At 44.0% G+C, this 22,672-nt stretch overlaps 1 protein-coding gene across 3 annotated transcripts in view; it reads left to right on the forward strand.

Annotated features, from left to right (window-relative positions):
* CHL1 (cell adhesion molecule L1 like) overlaps positions 1-14,508 on the forward strand; it is a 449,119-nt gene extending 434,611 nt beyond the window's left edge. For all 3 annotated transcript variants that reach the window (XM_086939199.1, XM_086939197.1, XM_086939198.1), the window contains one exon: positions 10,598-14,508. In XM_086939199.1, coding sequence (XP_086795325.1) covers positions 10,598-10,808 — 211 coding nt within the window. In that variant the 3' untranslated portion in view covers positions 10,809-14,508. The remainder of the gene's footprint in view (positions 1-10,597) is intronic.
* The last annotated feature ends 8,164 nt before the right edge of the window (positions 14,509-22,672 follow it).

Consider the following 22,672-nt stretch of genomic DNA (forward strand, 5'->3'; position numbering starts at 1 on the left):
AGGTCAATTTATTAAACACTCACTAATAAATACTACGCATTTGTTGGCAAATATATACATAAGGCAGATTGAAAATACCCTAGATGACCTTATGAAATCATATTTGACTTGTAAAAGGTAATGACCCTCAAAATCACAGTACCCCCACCTACACCACACAACACATCACAATGGGGAGGGGGGTATCATTTTAGATAAACCAGGCATATTGGCTTTATTAAGGGTTCACCATATTACATGAACAACAAACCCACATGTTGAAACACCATCAGGTTGTGGGCAAATGCAGTAATCAATAATAACCATACATAAATGTAAATCGGCTTTCATCAGTAGCCACTATCAGCATTGTTATTTAAATAACACATTTTAAAATGATCATAGCATGTGTTTGTGTGTTTTTATCTACTTTCAGGCCACACAAAAAGCAACAATAAAACAGCCCCTTGAGGGCACCCCTTTCTGATCACATAAAACGCAGCCACATCCCCAGTTCCCAGAGAATACTATACACCATGTACCTTCTTTATACAGTTTCAGGCCACATAAAATTATGCCTCAGATCTAGCCCCTAGAAGGCACTGAACTCTTGGTTGTAGAACAAAAGCTCCAGCATTGGGAGTGCTTTGAAACAATATGTGAAAGTCTTGGAGTGTCAGGGATTCCTTGACCCTGCAAACGAATGGTCAGTTGTTAAAAACATTGTGTGGAGAAACTACTGCACTCCTGCAGCTCCACCTTCACACTTTCTTTTTAATGTTGGTGGTGCCCCTGCCAGCAGATCTTTCCCCTAACTGGTTCTCAGGGTGTATGAAGGGACCAGTCTCACTGTCCCTTGGTGAGAACCAATGGTTCCGGGGTCAAATGGGGGCGGTGTCCTTAGTCATTTTTGGCATCAAGAGATTTCTCCTTACAGTTACCCTTGGCTATCACCATCCCAGGATACAGCAGCAGAGAGTGCAGAAGCACCAACAGCCCCCTCTCTCTCTCTTTTGTGCAAGCATTTTTAAAAGGGGGTCAAAGTTTCTAGGAGCCAGGCACCCCTGGCTAATTCTAGAGTGTCACCTCACCTCTTCACCCCTGTCTCAACCCATCTGCACGGCATGCTGGGGCAGTCCAAGATAACATCACCAAGAAGTTACTGGTCACATCTGCTCCTGGGTCCCGGCTGAGCCCATCACTGACATCTCTGCCAGTGCCTTTCACACCAAAACTTCAAAGAGGAGCCCCCTCCTGAGTTAGCACCAATGGTCTGGTCATCCTACTTTGTTCAAAGGGCCTGGACTGTCCCCAGCTCTAATACAGTGTGACAGGTCATAACAGATGCGGGTTTTCATCCCAATCCCTTTCTGATTAGGAGCTGAGGGTAGCACTGTTACTTACACGTTTTGTTTGGAGAGGCCTTTGTTCCTGCCGATGGAGAGAAATATAATTAACTTTGCCAACAGAGTGACAAAAAGCCTGGGCTCTGGTCCTGAACTGATCCAGAGAAATATAACAATTGTGGATGACTCATAAAATGTACATGTATTGTCTTAGGACCTGTGAATATGAACTGGAAGCACCCTTTTAACTATAGTTTTGTACTTCATGGGACTTTGTAGGCCTAAGAAAAGCAAAACTGTACTCTTAGGCAAATTTACCCCTATGTATATAATAAAGTGTCGCTACAGACAGAACAGTAAATCACACTGACTTTACCTATGAGTGCCCACTAACATTATAAGGCCTGTCCCAGGTCAATATCTAACCCTGCAGATTCCTTTTTACAGCAGGCTACCTATGCACAGTTTCCGGGCTACGCACAACAGTAGTCTCACACGCGCAGCCAGTACACATGTGCACACATGTATGAACCTGTGTTCACATGTATCCAGCCAAGTGCCCCTTACGCTGCTGCCTCTCAGCAGCCTTACCGTTAAAGGAGGACACTGATGGTACACATGCGCAGTCCATTTACCATGTGATTACCCTGGGTGAGACACATGTAGTGAGAGTCACCCTCAGTAAAAGTCCAAAGCTGAGTGATCCAAAAAGCAAAAAATTAGAGCGCAGTAAATGAGCAGACCCATTATTGCAACACACCTGAATCAAGATACTGGCCTGCATAGAATGTCGCTGGTCGCTGGTTCTGCTAAGAGCTTTAAATGTCTGTGATAGGTCCCAACAAGGTCAATGATGGTAAGAGCCTTAAAGGTCTGCAACTAGCCCCATAGTCATTACTTGTACTAGGATCTCCTTAGGTCAAAGATTTGCCCTAGAGTCCTCAGTTGCACGAGAAATTCCAAATGTCTGTGGTTGAATCCAGTTAGTCAGTTGTAATAAGATCTATTAATATTCATTGACTGCAGGGATCTCAGATATGTTTAGGGCTTTTTTGGTCGTTGAAGGCTAGGTCTTTCAGTCAGTTTTTTGTTTTACGGTGCTCAGTTAAACTTGGAGCTATATTGCTGAAATATTGGATTATACTAGAGGCTTGACTTGTTTCTAATTGGCACGAGTGTCTCAGCAGCAGCTAGTACTTATTCTGGGAAGTACTGGAGGAGTCTGATTTTCTTTATCGTTTGCTAGTAAAAGTTTGTCATGGATGTCTTTTGTTTGGTTTTACTGTTGGTTTACATTTGCATTGCTGAACTTGGCACTAGAGAGGTGGCTAACTTTGTAGGATATGAACATGTTTATTTCACTCAAGGGGCCTCATTTTTGAAAAGTGACGCATCGCTGCGTGAAAACAGCGATGCATCACTTTTCATTGCGCCCTCCTTGCGACATGCTGGATGCGTCATATTTATAATTTGACGCATCATGTCGCAAGGAGTTATAGATACGTCAGTATTTCTGAAGTATCTGTAAGCGCAAAAGTGATGCATTGCTGGAGTGTGTCACAAAAGTGATGCAACTCCAGCAATGTGTCCTTTCACATAGGGCAAGCCCCATGTGAAAGGGCCTGCGTCAGTCTTACGCCTGCTGTGAGGCAGACATAAGAAATTGACGCATTTGTGTCCTAAAAGTGGCGCAGTGAAATCTCATAAATTTCACTGCGTCACTTCTACGACCCTTTCTTGCGTCAATACGCCCCCCCCCCTTGCATACATTATACCTGGCGCAGGTATAATGTGGGGCAGGGGTTTAAAAAGTGACGCATCTACTTAGATGCATCACTTTGTAAATATGATGCAACAAGGCACATTTTTTACACCACTGGTGCATCACAAATAGTGACGCAAGGGCTCATAAATGAGGCCCAAGATCTGTAGTAAAGTATTTTTTCTGGAATGCATGAATAACAAATACGTAAAAATTAGACTGTAATACATATTGTGACTAAAACAAACTCTTCTCCAAGGCATTCGGATAACATTATCATCCAGACACTATGGTCAAGATTTACTAACCCTTTGCACTTTGGTTGCCTTGTGCACGGCGACGCAACGACAACTCAAAGGCTTCAGTAAGATTTACAAAGCAAGGCAATGGGCGAATTGGTCTGCCATGCGTTGCATTTCATAGTGATAACATTTGGAGGGTGGAGCATGAGCATTAGCATGTATCCACATACGCAATTTGATGCAATCCTAGATTTAACGAAGGTACTAAATCTGTGACTGTGCCAAAAGCCTGCACTTACCACAAAACAGAGCAATGAGGAAAAATATATTAATTTCTAAGTGTGATAGTTTCTGCATTACGCATAGAAAGAGGAAATGACATCTATGGATTGTTTATGTGCAGGAAGGTATTCCTTCCTGCATTAAAACAATCATGTCCATAATGCAGGCGCCCATGAAATTTGCACAAGGCAGCACAGAGTGCACCAGCTCTACGATCTATAATAGTAGATATGATGCATTTCTGCTCTCTTCATTTCACACAGCGCAACACAGCTACTTTTCTTTCTGCCTTGCATAGCGTTAAACAATATTAAATATACCCCCTACATTTGAACCTCTTTCACTCTACAGTCAGATGCCTATGACCGGTCCCTCTACTTTTGGGGTCCTGCAAATAATACTCAAGGGTTACTAACTTTTTTTTTCTATGCACTCTAATGTTTATAGGTGATGGTGAGCAGCATGCTACACCCACCCCCTAAATAATTAAACTAGTCTGGGTACCCAAGTAGTGAGGATGACCACCACAGCATTTATTACATAGTTTAGAAAATAACACTATTTGAGAGCTCAAGAAAAATTTCAGAAAAGTACCACAAGGTCGAGGGTGACTAAAAACCATGGCTAATACATTCTCTGAAAGAGCTCAGATAAAAGACAGTGGTGGTTCAGGTATGCAAAAGCCTTAACTTTACCTTGGGAAAAAATCCTGAAAAAGCACGCCGTGTTGTATGTTCATGTTAAAGGTGGCTAGAAATGTCAAATGAATTTGGACCTAGAGTATCGGAAATACCTGTCTTGGTTACGGGTATGATGGCTGATATAATACAAAACATAGTAAGAGTTCCTCATCAGCAAAGTTGACGTTTTCTCACATCCACCGGGGAGTATGTTCCCAGCCTATTTTGTACAACTATTTACAACAAGGGGTGGTGAGGGACAGAGTCTCTGAATTAAGCAGAAAGCTCTCACCCAGTCAAGAGATCAGGGCTAGATCCAACACCGTTTTTTAGCTCACTGCACCATCCCAGTTTCAGAACCTGGCTGTATGCAAATTAGTCTGTTCCTGTCCCAGTGCATGATGGGAACAGGGCAAACCAAACTACAAAAGCCAATTCTTACACTGGGAAGGAAACCAGCTCCCGGGGATGGGGCAGTGAGATAAATAACGGTGATGGATCAAGCCCTGATCTTTGGACTGGGTAAGAGTGGTCTGTTTAACTCAGACACTCTGTTCATCACCATCCCCTTTTCCAAATCGTTTTTGGCCACTATAGGTGTGGCAGGGTATACTCAGACATGAGTCCCTTTCTCACTGCTCCATCAGGATTCAAGCAAGCCGGGCCGAAGAAGGCTGAAATGCCAGAAACCGGTCCCCGGTAGCTTGTCTCCTTTCTGGTGAAGAATTGGCTTGGTAGTTTAGTCTGCCCTGTTCCCATGATGCACTGGGCCAGGGACAGACTGATTTGCATATAGCTAGGTTCTGAGCTGGGATGGGGCAGTGAGATAAATAACGGTGATGGATCAAGCCCTGATCTTTGGACTGGGTAAGAGTGGTCTGTTTAACTCAGACACTCTGTTCATCACCACCCCCTTTTCCAAATCGTTTTTGGCCACTATAGGTGTGGCAGGGTATACTCAGACATGAGTCCCTTTCTCACTGCTCCATCAGGATTCAAGCAAGCCGGGCCGAAGAAGGCTGAAATGCCAGAAACCGGTCCCCGGTAGCTTGTCTCCTTTCTGGTGAAGAATTGGCTTGGTAGTTTAGTCTGCCCTGTTCCCATGATGCACTGGGCCAGGGACAGACTGATTTGCATATAGCCAGGTTCTGAGCTGGGATGGGGCAGTGAGATAAATAACGGTGATGGATCAAGCCCTGATCTTTGGACTGGGTAAGAGTGGTCTGTTTAACTCAGACACTCTGTTCATCACCACCCCCTTTTCCAAATCGTTTTTGGCCACTATAGGTGTGGCAGGGTATACTCAGACATGAGTCCCTTTCTCACTGCTCCATCAGGATTCAAGCAAGCCGGGCCGAAGAAGGCTGAAATGCCAGAAACCGGTCCCCGGTAGCTTGTCTCCTTTCTGGTGAAGAATTGGCTTGGTAGTTTAGTCTGCCCTGTTCCCATGATGCACTGGGCCAGGGACAGACTGATTTGCATATAGCCAGGTTCTGAGCTGGGATGGGGCAGTGAGATAAATAACGGTGATGGATCAAGCCCTGATCTTTGGACTGGGTAAGAGTGGTCTGTTTAACTCAGACACTCTGTTCATCACCACCCCCTTTTCCAAATCGTTTTTGGCCACTATAGGTGTGGCAGGGTATACTCAGACATGAGTCCCTTTCTCACTGCTCCATCAGGATTCAAGCAAGCCGGGCCGAAGAAGGCTGAAATGCCAGAAACCGGTCCCCGGTAGCTTGTCTCCTTTCTGGTGAAGAATTGGCTTGGTAGTTTAGTCTGCCCTGTTCCCATGATGCACTGGGCCAGGGACAGACTGATTTGCATATAGCCAGGTTCTGAGCTGGGATGGGGCAGTGAGATAAATAACGGTGATGGATCAAGCCCTGATCTTTGGACTGGGTAAGAGTGGTCTGTTTAACTCAGACACTCTGTTCATCACCACCCCCTTTTCCAAATCGTTTTTGGCCACTATAGGTGTGGCAGGGTATACTCAGACATGAGTCCCTTTCTCACTGCTCCATCAGGATTCAAGCAAGCCGGTCCGAAGAAGGCTGAAATGCCAGAAACCGGTCCCCGGTAGCTTGTCTCCTTTCTGGTGAAGAATTGGCTTGGTAGTTTAGTCTGCCCTGTTCCCATGATGCACTGGGCCAGGGACAGACTGATTTGCATATAGCCAGGTTCTGAGCTGGGATGGGGCAGTGCGATAAATAACGGTGATGGATCAAGCCCTGATCTTTGGACTGGGTAAGAGTGGTCTGTTTAACTCAGACACTCTGTTCATCACCACCCCCTTTTCCAAATCGTATTTTGTACAACTGGCAGGTTTTCCAGTTTGCATGAAAGTCAGAGGCCCACCCAAAGGTAGCTGGTGAAGTTGCCTCTACTTTTTTAAAAACTTGACAAGCTTCACAGAATGTAAACTTTGTGATGCTTTAAAAATGTAATTGAAGTTCCAATTCAGAAGACTTTGCAATTTTGCACACTCTTTTAGATGGCAAGCTCACGTTTGATGATAACTCTTCTGCCCACTAATGAATCATGTAGCTCTTAGAATGTTGAATAAAGTTAGTTTTCGCTAACTGAATTTAAACTTTTTTTGTAGAAATCTTTGGACATACCTTTTAATGCTACAAAATGTATGACCGATTCCAAGGAATCATCCCCAACCAAAACTTCAGTATTTATTAGTTTAGACCCTATACATGCTTTTGGCACTTCCCTTGAAACATATTTTTTTACCTAATTTGGTGACTTATATAATGATCCTTTTGCTAGATGTCTTTAGCATCTTAGCAGGATTATATTTCGTGGTTTTCAGATGACACAAACGAGTTCACAACATATTTTCAAGTTACTCGGCTATCAATTGTTTGACACTAGAATATTATCAGAATTCGCCGAATCAATTTTATTTCCTGATAATTTAATTATTCGAACTGTGGATTCTGTTGTAGTGTGGCTTATATTTTGAAGCTGAAACAATAACTAAACTAAACGATATGTGTTATTATTTAGCAGCTGCTCTGGTGTACTAGTAAAGCAAGTGTTCGTAATTGGCCCGATGAGCCATTTAAACGTATATTTATAAAGCCCACGAGAGCTCTGGACATTTTACTTTATTATTTTTAATGACCTCATCCATCACATTTTAGACATTGTTTAATGACGGTGCTCATAACTTAAGGCCCTGGGGCAAGTGATACAATTTTCATAAAGGTCAGCTTCAATTGCCAAATGATCAAGAAGGTGAAAAAAAAAACCTTAACTCCTTGGGTGCTGGTGACGGAACCACTCCGTCACCAGCCACGGAGGCGCTGTGCTGGTGACAGAATAGTTCCGTCACGGCCCGTCCGCCGCGCCTGCACGGCATCATTTCCGTGCCTGCGCGGCGTGTTCTATTGAGCGGGCGGGGCCTTGATGGAACCACTCCGTCACAAGCACAGCGCGCCCGTGGCTCGTGAAGGAGTGGTTCTGTCATGAGCAGGGCGGCGCAGCGTGGCCCCCCCCCCCCAGCACCGCGGCGGACTTACCGCCACGGCCAAGGGGTTAATATATCTGGATCCCGCCTCGAGAAAATAATGTGGTTTCTTAAATGCTATCTTTCACGCTGTTTTTGGACCCTGCGTTTCAAGGGCTGTTTTTTGTCTTTGATCTTCTGGTGGTTTCTGTTCTTTGGTCATTTTGGTTTTCAATGTCAAACTGTAGGGGCTAAAACACTTTTCACACATACACATCACTGTTGGGTTATGCCGGTATCCTTCCGTATTCTTTGAACCTCATGGTCGATCCTATGCATATGTAAGACGTCCACTTCATATAGCGGAGACAGTACACAAAGACAAGCCAGGTCTACGCACTGAATTGTAATACCCTTAGCACATGCATGAAGCATTTTCCAAATACAAACTGTGCATTTAGGAAAATGCAATTGCCATCGACTTCAAGTCAATGGTAACCATGTGCAAACTTTGAAAAATGCACAAAACTGCATTTTTCAAAGTGCCAAGTAGAGCACACATGACTACAAGGCATATGTGCGCTTTACTAGTACACAGTTTTTTTGTGGGGTGTTTCAAGGGAGCCTTAGGCCTCCAGGCACCCTTGACTTTGCATTACCTGATTTGCGAATAGCAATTAGGGAATCGCAAATTAGCTAATGCAAAACCATTCGCACCTATGGGACTTTCAGCTCCATGTTGCTAAATGAGAACTGTCTGTCTAGGTTGTTCATTGTCAATAGCTGCACTCAGAAGCGCAGGAAGCAGGGTTGCTGGGGTGCTGCTGCAACCCCAAAATATTCATGCTGTAGTTCAGAAGGTGAATAAGCAAAAAAATTGCCTTTAAGTTCTATTTTTATCTTGTCACATTTGCTGTGCATTCAGAGACAAAGGTTAGATGTCAGACTATGTCTTGTGACAATTGGTGCTTATTCTTTTAACACATAGCCTGTGTTTTCTTTATCTGACTGTGAAGTAAGAGTATTTTGGAAAGTGAATAATATGGAACCCGTGCTGGTATGAAAGGAAAGCCTGAAGGAGGTTGTTTTTTTTCCCTAACCTCAACAACATTTAAATACCTATAAATGAATTGTAGAAATATTCAAAATTATGTGAGCACCTAGGAAAACGCATTTTTGGTCATTCTAAAGTGTGATGGAAATAAAGATTTTAATACGAACAAAGCAATTCAAAATGCTTTACTTGGTGATGCCCAAATGACAAATATTGGCTGAAATCCAATTTCTACACATTGTGTGTGGCTATATGTTTATCAGTAGCATTGTGTCTGTGCCAAATAAGTGGCCATTCCAATGGAAAATTTGTTGTTGATAAATGACAATGAGATGCTTCAGTAAATATTTGAGACAGTATAATCCAAAATTGACCACCAGCTAAATATTGCTCCCTTACCACTCTCTTGCTAAGTGGGCGTGGCTCATTTATTACACTTCATTTGGGTGCTATAATATTGATGGCATTACCCCCCACAATAAAAATTGTTCCATCACTACTGGCTGTAGTATGATTTCTTTTTGCTTAAGATATATGGCAAGCTATGGGATAGTGATATATTTACCTGGGGAAATTAGCTTTCACTGGGTTTCTAGTGGTTGCTTTAGGACATGCCTTGGGTTATAACAAAGATTTATCTTCCATTTATTTAGAATGCGACAGATGTTCACTATCTGCATGACATAGGGACTGTACATATGAATAGGTGAATTATGTGGAAGGATGAATGGTATGGATATGTCTTGACTGGTAAAATGTGAGAGGGTAAGGAAGTTTGTAGCCATTTGTAGTTATTGGGGAACATTATTTTATTCCATTGTTCATATGCATTTTGAGCTTAATTTATAAATTGTCATTATGGTCACAAACAGTTATTTTAACTATAACAACTTTTTTAATGCACAAACTCTATTTTAGAAGTCTTTAAATTATTAGCGACTTCTAAAATGGGTTTGCGAATCTATAAGGAATCGCAATTTGAAAGAGGCATGTTGTAGATCTACTTTCTGCATAAGGATTTTTTATGAGGTGTATCAAAGTTTTGCAACTGATATCTAAGGCAAAACATTGAAAATGTATAGACTCCGGAGTTAGTATGGCAAACAATTCACAAAAGAGAAGATGACACATTCCCATTTGTGAATTTAAAAAACAGAAAGTTTGTTGAGGAATATAGCAGTGGTCCAGGGGACAGCTGACAACTTTCGAAAAATAAAACTTTTTGAATTCAGCTGTACTTCCCTGTCACCCAATTGGAGTAAGTCACAATTTGCAACATAGCTTATTTGAATTCAGAGGCAAGTCAGATGGGAACCCATTGTGAATTGGAATTTTGCAAACCGACTATTATTTCTTGGGTCAGTTCGCAAAATTCCACACTGACCGTAAAATACTCGTCACAAATTGGGACCAGTATTTTAAAACTCATGTTTTGTACTTCAGGACCTTATTGTATAAACTGATACAATTTATTAAAGATGTATTTTTTGATACTGTAAGAAATTGTACGATGAATTCCTTATTACAAATGTCAGCTTTTGGGGAATGTTTTTTCACTGGTCAGAATTCATTGATCATGGTTTTTTTAACACATGAGTAATATTAGCAATTAGATAAACACTTATACTGAATGCGAACCCTATGTGATGTGATGTTTTGCAAGCAATTGCCACATTTGTAAAACCTGATAGCTTTCTAGCAAGACAGGCTTTGTTATACTGCAAATAATTGCTAATATCTTGAAAGCTATCCTGGCTAGATTTCCAGCTCACATTTTCCTTTCTCTCTCCAGTGACAGTGATGAAAAACCTCTCCAGGGAAGTTTGGAGTCCTTAGGTGGGGATGTCAAGGCATCTGTAAGTGGAGACAGCCTGGTTGATTATGGCGACGGAGATCACGGACAGTTTAATGAAGATGGCTCTTTCATTGGAGCTTACACGGGCTCGAAGGATAAAGGCACAGTAGAGCCAAATGGCAGCTCTACGTATCCCATCCATGCATAAAACTCTCTGATCCTTTCCAAAGTGCCATATACTGGACATTCCATAAAGTCCTCCAACCCACCTTGGAAAAACCTGACGGTGAGCTGCTGCATCAGGAGCCCAACCCGTTATCCAAAACTCTGGACATCTCAATGCCAATATCGCCAAACAGACAACGTCTCCAATCTGTTTACTACTGCAAAATGGAGTTTTCTAACAGACAATGAATGTGGTAGATTAGGCCTACTGAAACCCTTACATTGCCCAACCCATCCACTCGTCACTACTTCAGATTCCTGTTGGCCAACTGCTTCACTTTAACCCAATTCACCAGGGACCTTCATTTACAAACAAGTCCTACTTGGCATCCTCTCACCACTAATATCCTGAGCTAATATCCCAATTCATTCACTAGCCTCTTGCCAATCAGTCAGATACATATTGCAAAACATAACTGTATCCTGCACATGCACATGGCATCATGTGATCTCATTCACTCCATTGGATTATCAGTCTAGTTTAAGTGTTTTCTTCCTATGATATCTACTATTGTTAATCTGTTTTTGGCAGTTTCTCTATATGATCCAACAATATTTGCACTTAGAATATTTTAACCATCCAATAGAAGGTCAAAGGCAAAAAAGCAGAGTAATATATGGGTTTAGATTGTATGAGTAGAACAATTTGAGCAAAGAGTGAAGAGCATTTTAAACATAATGGTTTGCTCCATGCTGAGGGTATTTAATGTTTGGTGGTTCCAACGGTGGATGTATAATTCAGTCCTTCCAAACACTTTTAAGAAATAGATCTCCCTTTTTCTTACATTTTAATTTGGCATTTTTTTTTATATAAAGATCTGTCTGAAACAAAACAGTAAAGGCATAGTTAATAAGTACTGTGAAGGTGTGGAGAAGTGTGGCTCAATGGTTAGAGCGGCAGACCTTGATGCAGAGTGCTGGCCAGGGACCAGGGTTCGATTCCCGCCTCGGCGGGATCGGGCTTAAATTCCTCTGACTGGATATTCTCGCCTCAGTGCTGAATCTAAGCATGGGCCCCACGCTGCAACTCTGGGCAATAGCTTGCTTAGTCTCCACAACGGCCCCCGATACACAAGGGATGCCTGGTTTCACCATGGGATGCCCAGGAGTGGACACCTCACAAGGAAAAGCCAGGAGGGGTTCCCTTGTGGTAGGAGTACAAGCGCCGGGATACTTACGGGTGACTGTTCGCGCTATACAAATACAACACATTTACTACAAAAGTAAAGGATGATTTGGCCTTCAAATCAGGGGCCCTCACTTACAATATTTTGGTGCAGGGCAGCCACAAGGCTTCTTGCTGCACTACCTAGCTTCAAAAGAAAAGGGCAGGAAGAGACAGATCTACCAGATAGGTGCATTCCTGTCATCTTTCATAGCGATGACGCACAAATGGCTGGCATGCGCCAATGCGCCAATGCAGGCTCCATTGTGCCATGGTGCAAGGGTGTCTGCTATGAAATCAGTTTGCTTTTGTGGAGGAGGGGACATCTTCCTTCACAAAAACAACCCTTACCCCCCTCCTGGGGAGACACAGAGTTTTGACACATTCCCAGATTTACTCTTTGTTGTAAATTTGAGAATGTGTCAAAAAACATGGTGGTTGAGTGGGAACACCCACTGCAACGCCCATGGCACGCCTCCCCAGGGAAGTGTGAGGCATTCAGTGGCCTCGTAGATATGATCGAGAGACCTGCACCACCGGAGCAACATTGAAAAGGATAATCCGGCAGGGCAGGCCTCTAGTAAATGAAGCCCTGGATTTTCAATGACAAATGGATTAACACTGAAGAAAGCTGCCAAATTTCATCATAGACATATGCACTGGGAGGTGGAATTAAATATTGGATGATGCCTGACATTTCTTTACAGTGGAGTGTCAGACTGGTCACCAGGTCATTGGATGGAATACATGTTCATCTTTTCTCAGTCAATAAGCAAGCAAATAGACATTCATGCCATTTTAGTGAAGTGACCAGCAATGAATCCTACTGAAAGTGATCTGTCCTTCCATTTGATTATGAATGGTGGACACAACAAACTCACTTGTAATATCCCACAAGAATCTTACTCTTAACTGTCAACATCATCATATTTGAGTCATGACCTTGGAACATCTGGTTAGCATCTCATCATAGTTAGCCCACCAACTCACTCACATGTCAGACACATTAATGTCATGAATCAGTATCTTTGATGGTTTCAGTATGGTGTTCAAGATGACTCTGGCCATCCTGCAGCATGAGACGTACACTGGATCGCTGCAATAGAGCTTATGAATTGGGTCCCAGATAAGCTTGTATGCAGCCAGTGGATGCAGACAACAACCCCACATGCATGTTTATGACATCATCAATCAGCAAGCAAAAGTGACCACTTCTCAGAAATCTTCACCCTGAATGATGTGATCACTCTACTTCATGAAATTACTTTTTATCTTCTAAATTACAAGCTGATACTTGGAATTTTATGTCCTCTAAATGTGTTTATCAACTATGTTGTCTGCAATGGAAAGTATATGTTGACATGATCCGGCATTGTTCAATAGGGCTTCATTGATTGTGCATTGGGGCGTCCTGCAAATGCTTTAGTGCTACCCCACCACTGAATGGCACATTGTGCTAAATACTGCTAATTGTATTCTTGGTAGGAGAGTGACCTTGTCATGCTGTTGTGCACCATCAAAACCCATTTCAGTGGGAATGTAAGTGGCAACATCTTCATCCATAGAACATAGTGACGTCATCACACATTACTGCAGATCCATTGACTACTACATTGCGATGCCCTGTTTGTGATGATGCATTACATTCATCTAATGCATAGCAACAGCTGTTACTTGAAGACTACTTGCTGGTATAGAATAACAACTATGATACATTATGCTTCAGGCTATTTATATCTCAAGAATTTAGCACAACTTTGAGTTAGAAAAGTGCCATATACTTTATATATCAAGGTTTGCAAAAAGTAAATTCCCAAGGACATTCTTATTAAGAGAACTCATAACTGCTTTGGGGTTGCATAGCTGCAAGCAGCATTAAAACTGTGGTGCCATTCACTGGCTCAGTTAATCTCACACTGGGCTGTGGTTTACCTCATGCTAGTCACACTCACTAATAGTACACTGTTGTATAGGGATGCTTCCAGCCCCACAGTCCATGTTTCTCACTTCTTCTATGTACAACTGCATGTATTGTATTACAAATGCCAGGTGGGTGAACAGCGTTCTATAGCCCTCTCCACAGACCATTAAATACAACTTTGCTGGTCTTTTTGTACTCTCAGCATAAGGGGTAGAAGTGTTCTGAGGGAAATTCCCCCAGACAGGCATCTCCACACAGTCTTATAGTTTTTTCCGTTGCCTGCTTGGTGTTTGTTGTTTTTGCCTGATGCACTGTGTGATCCACACTAGTGCAAATTTACATTTTTCACTAGAAATGTGTTTTTATTTGGAGTACATTGTGATGGTGTGTATCAAATCTTTGAAGGTGTTTAGTAAATAGATGGAGTCCTGCCACCAGGATACTACCCACAAAATGGGGTACTCTCCAGAAAGGGGCAAGTTGTGTATATTTCATTCAAATGACTGTTTTGGTTTTGTTTTTATGCCATTTTATGGAAAATAATGTGTATTGCCTTTCTCAGAAAATTTCAATAAAAATGAAATATTGTAAATCTAATTCTTTTCTATCTAGTATACCTTTTAAAAGGACTTTATTTGTTATTAATGTAATGTTGTTATTTATATGGTATGGGCCTCACCACTTGGGCAGCAGAGCACTTCACATAGAACTAGCTAACAACACAGAGAGGACCCAAATACATCTGTTAAAGCGATCTATGTGAAACTACAAGAAGAATCATGCAAGTAACAGTTGCAGCTTTAAAATAGGAGAGGTCCATTAGTTATCTGGTTTAGGGTGTAGTCAGAATAGCTGAGTATTTAGACCCTCAAAGAAGACTAGTAAGTTTCAGTTCAGTTCAGTTCTTTAGATAGGCCACTCCAGGCTCTGGGAGCTTGACAGTAGAATGTTTGATTGGGAGGTTTTATTTTTTTGTCATGGGCATTTCTTGAAGAAGTGTAGATTTTCTGTATTTCTGTTGTGTTGCAGAGGTGCCTTCTTAGGTAGCAGGGCAAAAGCATTTTATGTGTGAGGCGAAGAATCTTATATATGAGACAGGCTATTGTGAGGTGAATTCTAGCTCAAGTTTTAGCCAGTGAAGGTCTCTTAAATTTTGTGTAATGAGGTCTGTTTTTTTGCTTCCTTAACAAGGCAGAAGCATTGTGTAAAATGGCTGTAAGCAGTGCTGCGGAGGGTTTGGGAAGCCATGTTGAAATGATGATGTCACCAACAAGGTGAGAGTGTTATTAAGTCGACTAAATGCCATGGACCAGAAAGTGTAATTCCCCCTAGTTACTGTGCTACCCTACACTTGTTATGTTATGTTAATTGGGATTTGTAGAGCACATAATCACTGGCAGGTCTCTAAGCGCTAAGAGAGAGTAGCTATGGACCCACCGAGCGAGTGACTCTTGGTCCCAGGTCAAAGCGTGTGTTATGTCCAGGCCTCTGTAAAGAGGAGGGTCTTCAGTTTTTTTCTAAATGGGCAAAGGGGATTTTTCCTTACGAAGGTTTCCTAGTAGCTTATTACACAACTGTGGGATCAAGACCAAGAAGGCTCGACCCCTTCGGTTGTTGTATTGAACCGTGGACAGGCCAGCCGTTCTGCCTCGGATGACCGAAGGGTGCGACCTGGGACGTATCTCCCCAGGTGCTCCTTGATGTATACTGGAGCCTGTCCTTAAAGGGCCTTGTGGGCAATGCAGAGGCCCTTGAACCTTTCTTGCTGTTTGACTGGGAGCCAGTGTAGCTGTTGCAGCATAGATTTGGCCCGTGCCCACTTAGGTAGCTTGAAGATCATCCTGGCTGCATCATTCATAGCTACTTGCAGCTTGCCGAACAGATTTCCAGATAGTCCAATATATATAGCGCATTGCCATAGTCCAAGCGGGACTCAATCAATGCAGCCACCACTAAGCATGGGCGGATTTCGCGGATCCACGATCCGCGAATTTGCGGATTCGCGGATCCGCAAAATCCGCGAATTTGCGGATTCGTGGATTTTTTTAATGGGGGGGTCTTCTGTGCGAGTTCAAGTGCCTCTTGTGTGTATAAATGGTCAAAGACCGATCAGAGCAGCAGATGAAGAGAAAGAAGCTCCTGGTCACAGGAACAGCACGAGGATTGCGCTCGTGGAAGTCAAGGATACAAAGGCCTCTATCCAGCATCACAGCTGATTTTTGACGGTAGATTTGGGAAGAAGGCACACCTGCCCAGCCTCCATGACGCTCACGATTGTTTTTGGGCTGATGAATGAGTCACTGAATTTGAGCTTCAACTAGTTCCAGCGACCATGTGTGTGTTACTATGCAATCGCCCCGAAGGGCGCAGGGGTCCCTTGAGTGAGCTGTCCATCCATCATCCTGGGCTGTAACTATTTTAGGATGGCGCCGGCAAGCTGCCAGCGCCATCCTAAAATAGTTACTAAATTAGCTTCATCAGGAAGCACTAATAGATGAAATAAAGCAGGTGCTCGAGCACCTGCTTTATTTTATCTATTAGTTTTTCCTGTTGAAGCTAACTTAGTAACTATTTTAGGATGGCGCTGGCAGCTTGCCGGCGCCATCCTAAAATAGTTACAACAACAACTTCAAGCTTGAAGGCTTGAACTTTTGCCCCCCCAATCCGCCGCTCGCGGATTCGTGGATTTTCGGAAAATTCGCGGGAGTTCGCGGATTGCGGATTTACCGAAAATCCGCGAAATCCGCGAGCGGAACGGATTTTGCGCTCATGATTAGCCACCACTGTCCACAGGGTGGAAAATGAGAGGAGGGGTGATACTTTCCTCAGCTGTCTCAGCAGGCCCATGAAGCTCCCAACCGCGGAGGGCACTTGATTAGACAATGTGACTTGGTCGTCTATTTTAATGCCTGGGCTTTTTACGACTGGAGCTGGAGTAGATGTGGCACCCAGCTCCGGTTGCCAGAAGAGGTCAGTCCATGGGTTCCTTGCTGTGGTGATGGCTAGGACCTCAGTTTTGTCCGGATTGACTTTGAGTGACTCAGCAGTCATCCAGTTGACAATGTATCTGAGGATATTTTGCACGTGTGAGTGGGCTTGTGAGGTATTGTCGATTTGGAGAATTCATTGTGTGCCATCGGCGTAGTTGAACACATGGCAGTCCATGCGGGCCAGGGCCACCACCAATGGTCTGAGATAGATATTGAACAGGAGCGGAGATACTGCCAACACTTGTGGGACTCCACAAGTTAATGTCCCTTTATTGGACACACAGTCACCCAACTGGATCCTTTGAGTCCAGGCTGTCAGGAAGGAGGCGATCCACAGATATACCATCCCACTGATGCCCATCTACCTGATTCGTACCAGGAGTTGGCTGTGGTTGACCGTATCGAACCCAGCAGTGAGGTCTAAAAGAGCCAAGGCACACAGCTTCTTGCTGTCCGCTGTGAGTCTGAGTTCATCCAACACCGACAGCATCACCAGCTCTGTGCTGTGATGGGTCCTGAATCCTGCCTGCCAAACCTCAAGTAGCTGATGTTTTTCAATGAATAGGGACAGTGTTTTAAGGACATGCTGTTCCACTATTTTAGCCAAGAAAGGAAGTTGGGATATGGGCCTATAATTCTTCAGGTTAGCAACATCTGCCCCAACCTTTTTCAATAGGGGAGTCACTCTCGGTGGAGAAGTGTGGCTCACCGGTTAGAGGAGGCAGTCCCTGATGCAGAGGTCAGACCCGGGACCAGGGTTCAATCCCCGACGCGGCAGGGCCTTGAGCTCAAAATATCCACGGACTTGATAATTCTCGCCTCGGTGCCTACTAGAATCATGGGTTCACACTCTGCAACTCTGGGCAATAGCTTGCTTAATCTCCACTACGGCCCCATCACGATGGGATGCCTGGTCTTCACCTTGGGGATGCCCAGTAGGGGTAATCTTGCAGGGAAAGGCCAGGACGGGTTCCCAAAGCAAGCGCCTTGAGACCTTATGGTGAAAGGTGCTATATAAGAACGTATGATTTACGATTTACTCTGGCTTCCTTGAAGTTACTGGGGACCCTCCCAGTTTCCAGCGATAGATTGATCAGAGCGAAGCCCTCTCCCTCCATCACTGGTAGAGCCAATTTGAATATCCTTGGTGGGCGTGGGTCCGCTGGTGAGCCTGACTTAATTTGAGCTGCAATGTGGGTATAAGGAGTCATGGTCTAGCCTCGGAAGGAGGTGAGAGTCTCCCTAAAGTCACATTGTGGCTCATCCATAACCATGGGGCACTGGCTGGTGGAGGTATTATGTATATCAGTTAGGATGTCCTTTACTTTATCTAGGAAAAAGGTCAGGAACCTGTCGCAGTGTTCCAGCCTAGCGACTTGGTAGTACAGTAATAGTTATCAACTGCTCCGTAAGAGGATCTGCATTCTGAGAAACAAACAGAAAGGGTTAAAAACCTGCTGGGCAATCTTTTGCTCTTTTTGATTGAAGATAAAGATGAATATTAATACACACATTTTTAGCAGGGAACCAAACTCTTACTGACATCACGGAAGAAGAAGGAGCTAATGAATATCCAGAAGCAGATGCAGTAGAAGTTACAACTGCAAACAGGAACAATTACAGACAGAAATAGCAACAAAGTGGTCAGGATGATGGAAAAATAAAGGAACTAATCTGTTGTGATGCATCCATCACTTGGAAATGCCACCTTATATATGATTCAAACAGGAACTGAAATCACAGGAAAGGACACTGCTTCTCCTTCGATTGGTTATATTCTCCAGTCATATTGAGATCTTGAAAACGGCAGTTAACAAGTCTTGTCCATCAACCTTTCCTGAAGCTGATTGAGTCATTTTAGCACATGAATAAGAAGCCCGAGTTTGACATCCTTGGCTGAATTCTTCATCTTTGACCCCACCCTTCTTGCTTGATTCTCTGCGCAGCCCTTTGGGTGGCATTGTAATGCCTGTGAATCCTAGGCAGTGAAGATGAGTATGCTGAGCTAAGGATCCAGCAAGATGCTGCCTGAGTTAAAAAGGAGTAAACTGTCTGGAACTAGTGCAATTTCTAGTAAGTTCTCAACATACAATGAAGGTATGTGGTCTGATATGATTTTTAATAAATAATAGAAGTTGGGCTTGTTGCAATATGTCAATTTTGTGATCAACCTTGGTGGATGTTTTGTAGTCAGGCCATGTTATGTTTCTGTTATTTGGTAAGTACTGTATGCAGATTAGAATGTTTTTGCCCAAAAAGTTTGCAGTACTGGTGGCAATAGTTAACTGGTGATGACTGTCTTTAAAATGTAAAATAAAAAGACCTGTATTATTTTGAATCTTAAGCTGCCATATATGTCATTAGCTAAAAAAGAAGAGATGAACTATTAAAAATATGTGTAGATCGTTAAGACCAATTGTTCATCAGTAATAAAACCTTTGAGCCCTAGGATAGCCAAACTTATATTTTCTCTTTAATCCTAGTTGACTCAAGGACGTTATACAGGGACATAGAAGTATCATCACTGAAACGTAAAAGACTTTGGGCCTAAGTACAAGTATGGCGGTCCTGGGACTGCCATACCTGTGGATGGCGGTCCTTCTGTCACAACCTCCCGCCCGATTACGATGGTGGCGGTTGGAACGCTGCAAGACCACTGCTCTGCTGGGAGCGAAGATCCCGCAGCGGTAGTGAGAGGGTCTGAAAAGGCTGGCGGTGCCGATGCCAGCACTGCAGAGCAGAGTACGATTGCTTTTCCACTGCCCATTTCATGGCAGGGACCCAGCCCTGATAAGGGTGGCGGAAAGGGAGCCCAAACAAGGACCGCAGGCAAATCTGCCCATGGGGTGCATGTGGGGGTGGCACATGTTGTGCCTCCCTAGAATTGCACCATTGTGCATGCGCTGTGTGACATGCACAACATGGTGCATGCCACACAGTGCACCCCACGTGGCAGCAGTCTAACGTCGGCGGCATGACTTCTGTCTGTAATTCTCAGCCAAAGCATTCCACCACTTGGGACTGCTGCCGCAGCCCTGCCAACCCAGCTACAAGACCATAATTGGGTGGGCGGGAATTTCAACAGCTTGACAGTCTTCCTGGGCCCGCCATTTATTTGAAAGTTTTATATAGCGCGAACAAGATCTTTGCAGATATCAGAGCCCTTTACACATAGAGGGTACATGATGGAACATAGTCAAAACAGGTAAGTCAGTAAAGCTAACAATACAAATAGATGGGGTCAGAGCTAATAGTGTAAAGCAACAATACAGGTAATAAAAATAAGCAAAGGGGTACATGATGGAGCATAGTCCAAACAGGTAGGTCAATAAAGCTAACAGTACAAATAGATAGGGTCAAAGCTAATAGTGTAAAGCAATAATACAAGTAATAAAAATAAGCAAAGGGGTCGAGCAAGTAGTACAGATCAGTGCAGATTCTTTAAGAGTCCAAAATAGTAGTTCAGGTGTATTTAGCCATGAGGATAGCTTTTACTTCTTTCTTAAAACGTATAGTGGAGGAGATGAGCCTGATTTCAAGAGGGAGTGAGTTCCAGATTCTGGGTGCCATTCCTGAGAAGGATTCAGAAAAGGGGGTGGTGATGAACAGAGTGTCTGAATTAAGCAGACCACTCTTACCCAGTCCAAAGATCAGGGCTTGATCCATCACCGTTTTTCAGCTCACTGCACCATCCCAGCTCAGAACTTGGCTATATGCAAATTAGTCTGACCCTGGCCCAGTGCATCATGGGAACAGGGCAGACCAAACTACCAAGCCAATTCTTATACTGGGAAGGAAACAAGCTACCGGGGACCGGTTTCTGGCATTTCAGCAGTCTTCGGCCCGGCTTGCTTGAATCCTGATGGTGCAATGAGCTAGGGACTCACATCTGAGTATACCCTTCCACGCTTATGGTGGACAAAAATGATTCAGAAAAGGGGGTGGTGATGAACAGAGTGTCTGAATTAAGCAGACCACTCTTACCCAGTCCAAAGATCAGGGCTTGATCCATCACCGTTTTTCAGCTCACTGCACCATCCCAGCTCAGAACTTGGCTATATGCAAATTAGTCTGACCCTGGCCCAGTGCATCATGGGAACAGGGCAGACCAAACTACCAAGCCAATTCTTATACTGGGAAGGAAACAAGCTACCGGGGACCGGTTTCTGACATTTCAGCCGTCTTCGGCCCGGCTTGCTTGAATCCTGATGGTGCAATGAGCTAGGGACTCACATCTGAGTATACCCTTCCACGCTTATGGTGGACAAAAATGATTCAGAAAAGGGGGTGGTGATGAACAGAGTGTCTGAATTAAGCAGACCACTCTTACCCAGTCCAAAGATCAGGGCTTGATCCATCACTGTTTTTCAGCTCACTGCACCATCCCAGCTCAGAACTTGGCTATATGCAAATTAGTCTGACCCTGGCCCAGTGCATCATGGGAACAGGGCAGACCAAACTACCAAGCCAATTCTTATACTGGGAAGGAAACAAGCTACCGGGGACCGGTTTCTGGCATTTCAGCCGTCTTCGGCCCGGCTTGCTTGAATCCTGATGGTGCAATGAGCTAGGGACTCACATCTGAGTATACCCTTCCACGCTTATGGTGGACAAAAATGATTCAGAAAAGGGGGTGGTGATGAACAGAGTGTCTGAATTAAGCAGACCACTCTTACCCAGTCCAAAGATCAGGGCTTGATCCATCACCGTTTTTCAGCTCACTGCACCATCCCAGCTCAGAACTTGGCTATATGCAAATAAGTCTGACCCTGGCCCAGTGCATCATGGGAACAGGGCAGACCAAACTACCAAGCCAATTCTTATACTGGGAAGGAAACAAGCTACCGGGGACCGGTTTCTGGCATTTCAGCCGTCTTCGGCCCGGCTTGCTTGAATCCTGATGGTGCAATGAGCTAGGGACTCACATCTGAGTATACCCTTCCACGCTTATGGTGGACAAAAATGATTCAGAAAAGGGGGTGGTGATGAACAGAGTGTCTGAATTAAGCAGACCACTCTTACCCAGTCCAAAGATCAGGGCTTGATCCATCACCGTTTTTCAGCTCACTGCACCATCCCAGCTCAGAACTTGGCTATATGCAAATTAGTCTGACCCTGGCCCAGTGCATCATGGGAACAGGGCAGACCAAACTACCAAGCCAATTCTTATACTGGGAAGGAAACAAGCTACCGGGGACCGGTTTCTGGCATTTCAGCCGTCTTCGGCCCGGCTTGCTTGAATCCTGATGGTGCAATGAGCTAGGGACTCACATCTGAGTATACCCTTCCACGCTTATGGTGGACAAAAATGATTCAGAAAAGGGGGTGGTGATGAACAGAGTGTCTGAATTAAGCAGACCACTCTTACCCAGTCCAAAGATCAGGGCTTGATCCATCACCGTTTTTCAGCTCACTGCACCATCCCAGCTCAGAACTTGGCTATATGCAAATTAGTCTGACCCTGGCCCAGTGCATCATGGGAACAGGGCAGACCAAACTACCAAGCCAATTCTTATACTGGGAAGGAAACAAGCTACCGGGGACCGGTTTCTGGCATTTCAGCAGTCTTCGGCCCGGCTTGCTTGAATCCTGATGGTGCAATGAGCTAGGGACTCACATCTGAGTATACCCTTCCACGCTTATGGTGGACAAAAATGATTCAGAAAAGGGGGTGGTGATGAACAGAGTGTCTGAATTAAGCAGACCACTCTTACCCAGTCCAAAGATCAGGGCTTGATCTATCACCGTTTTTCAGCTCACTGCACCATCCC

This window comes from Lissotriton vulgaris, chromosome 9, assembly GCF_964263255.1.
Source record: "Lissotriton vulgaris chromosome 9, aLisVul1.2, whole genome shotgun sequence".
Classification (NCBI taxonomy): domain Eukaryota; kingdom Metazoa; phylum Chordata; class Amphibia; order Caudata; family Salamandridae; genus Lissotriton; species Lissotriton vulgaris.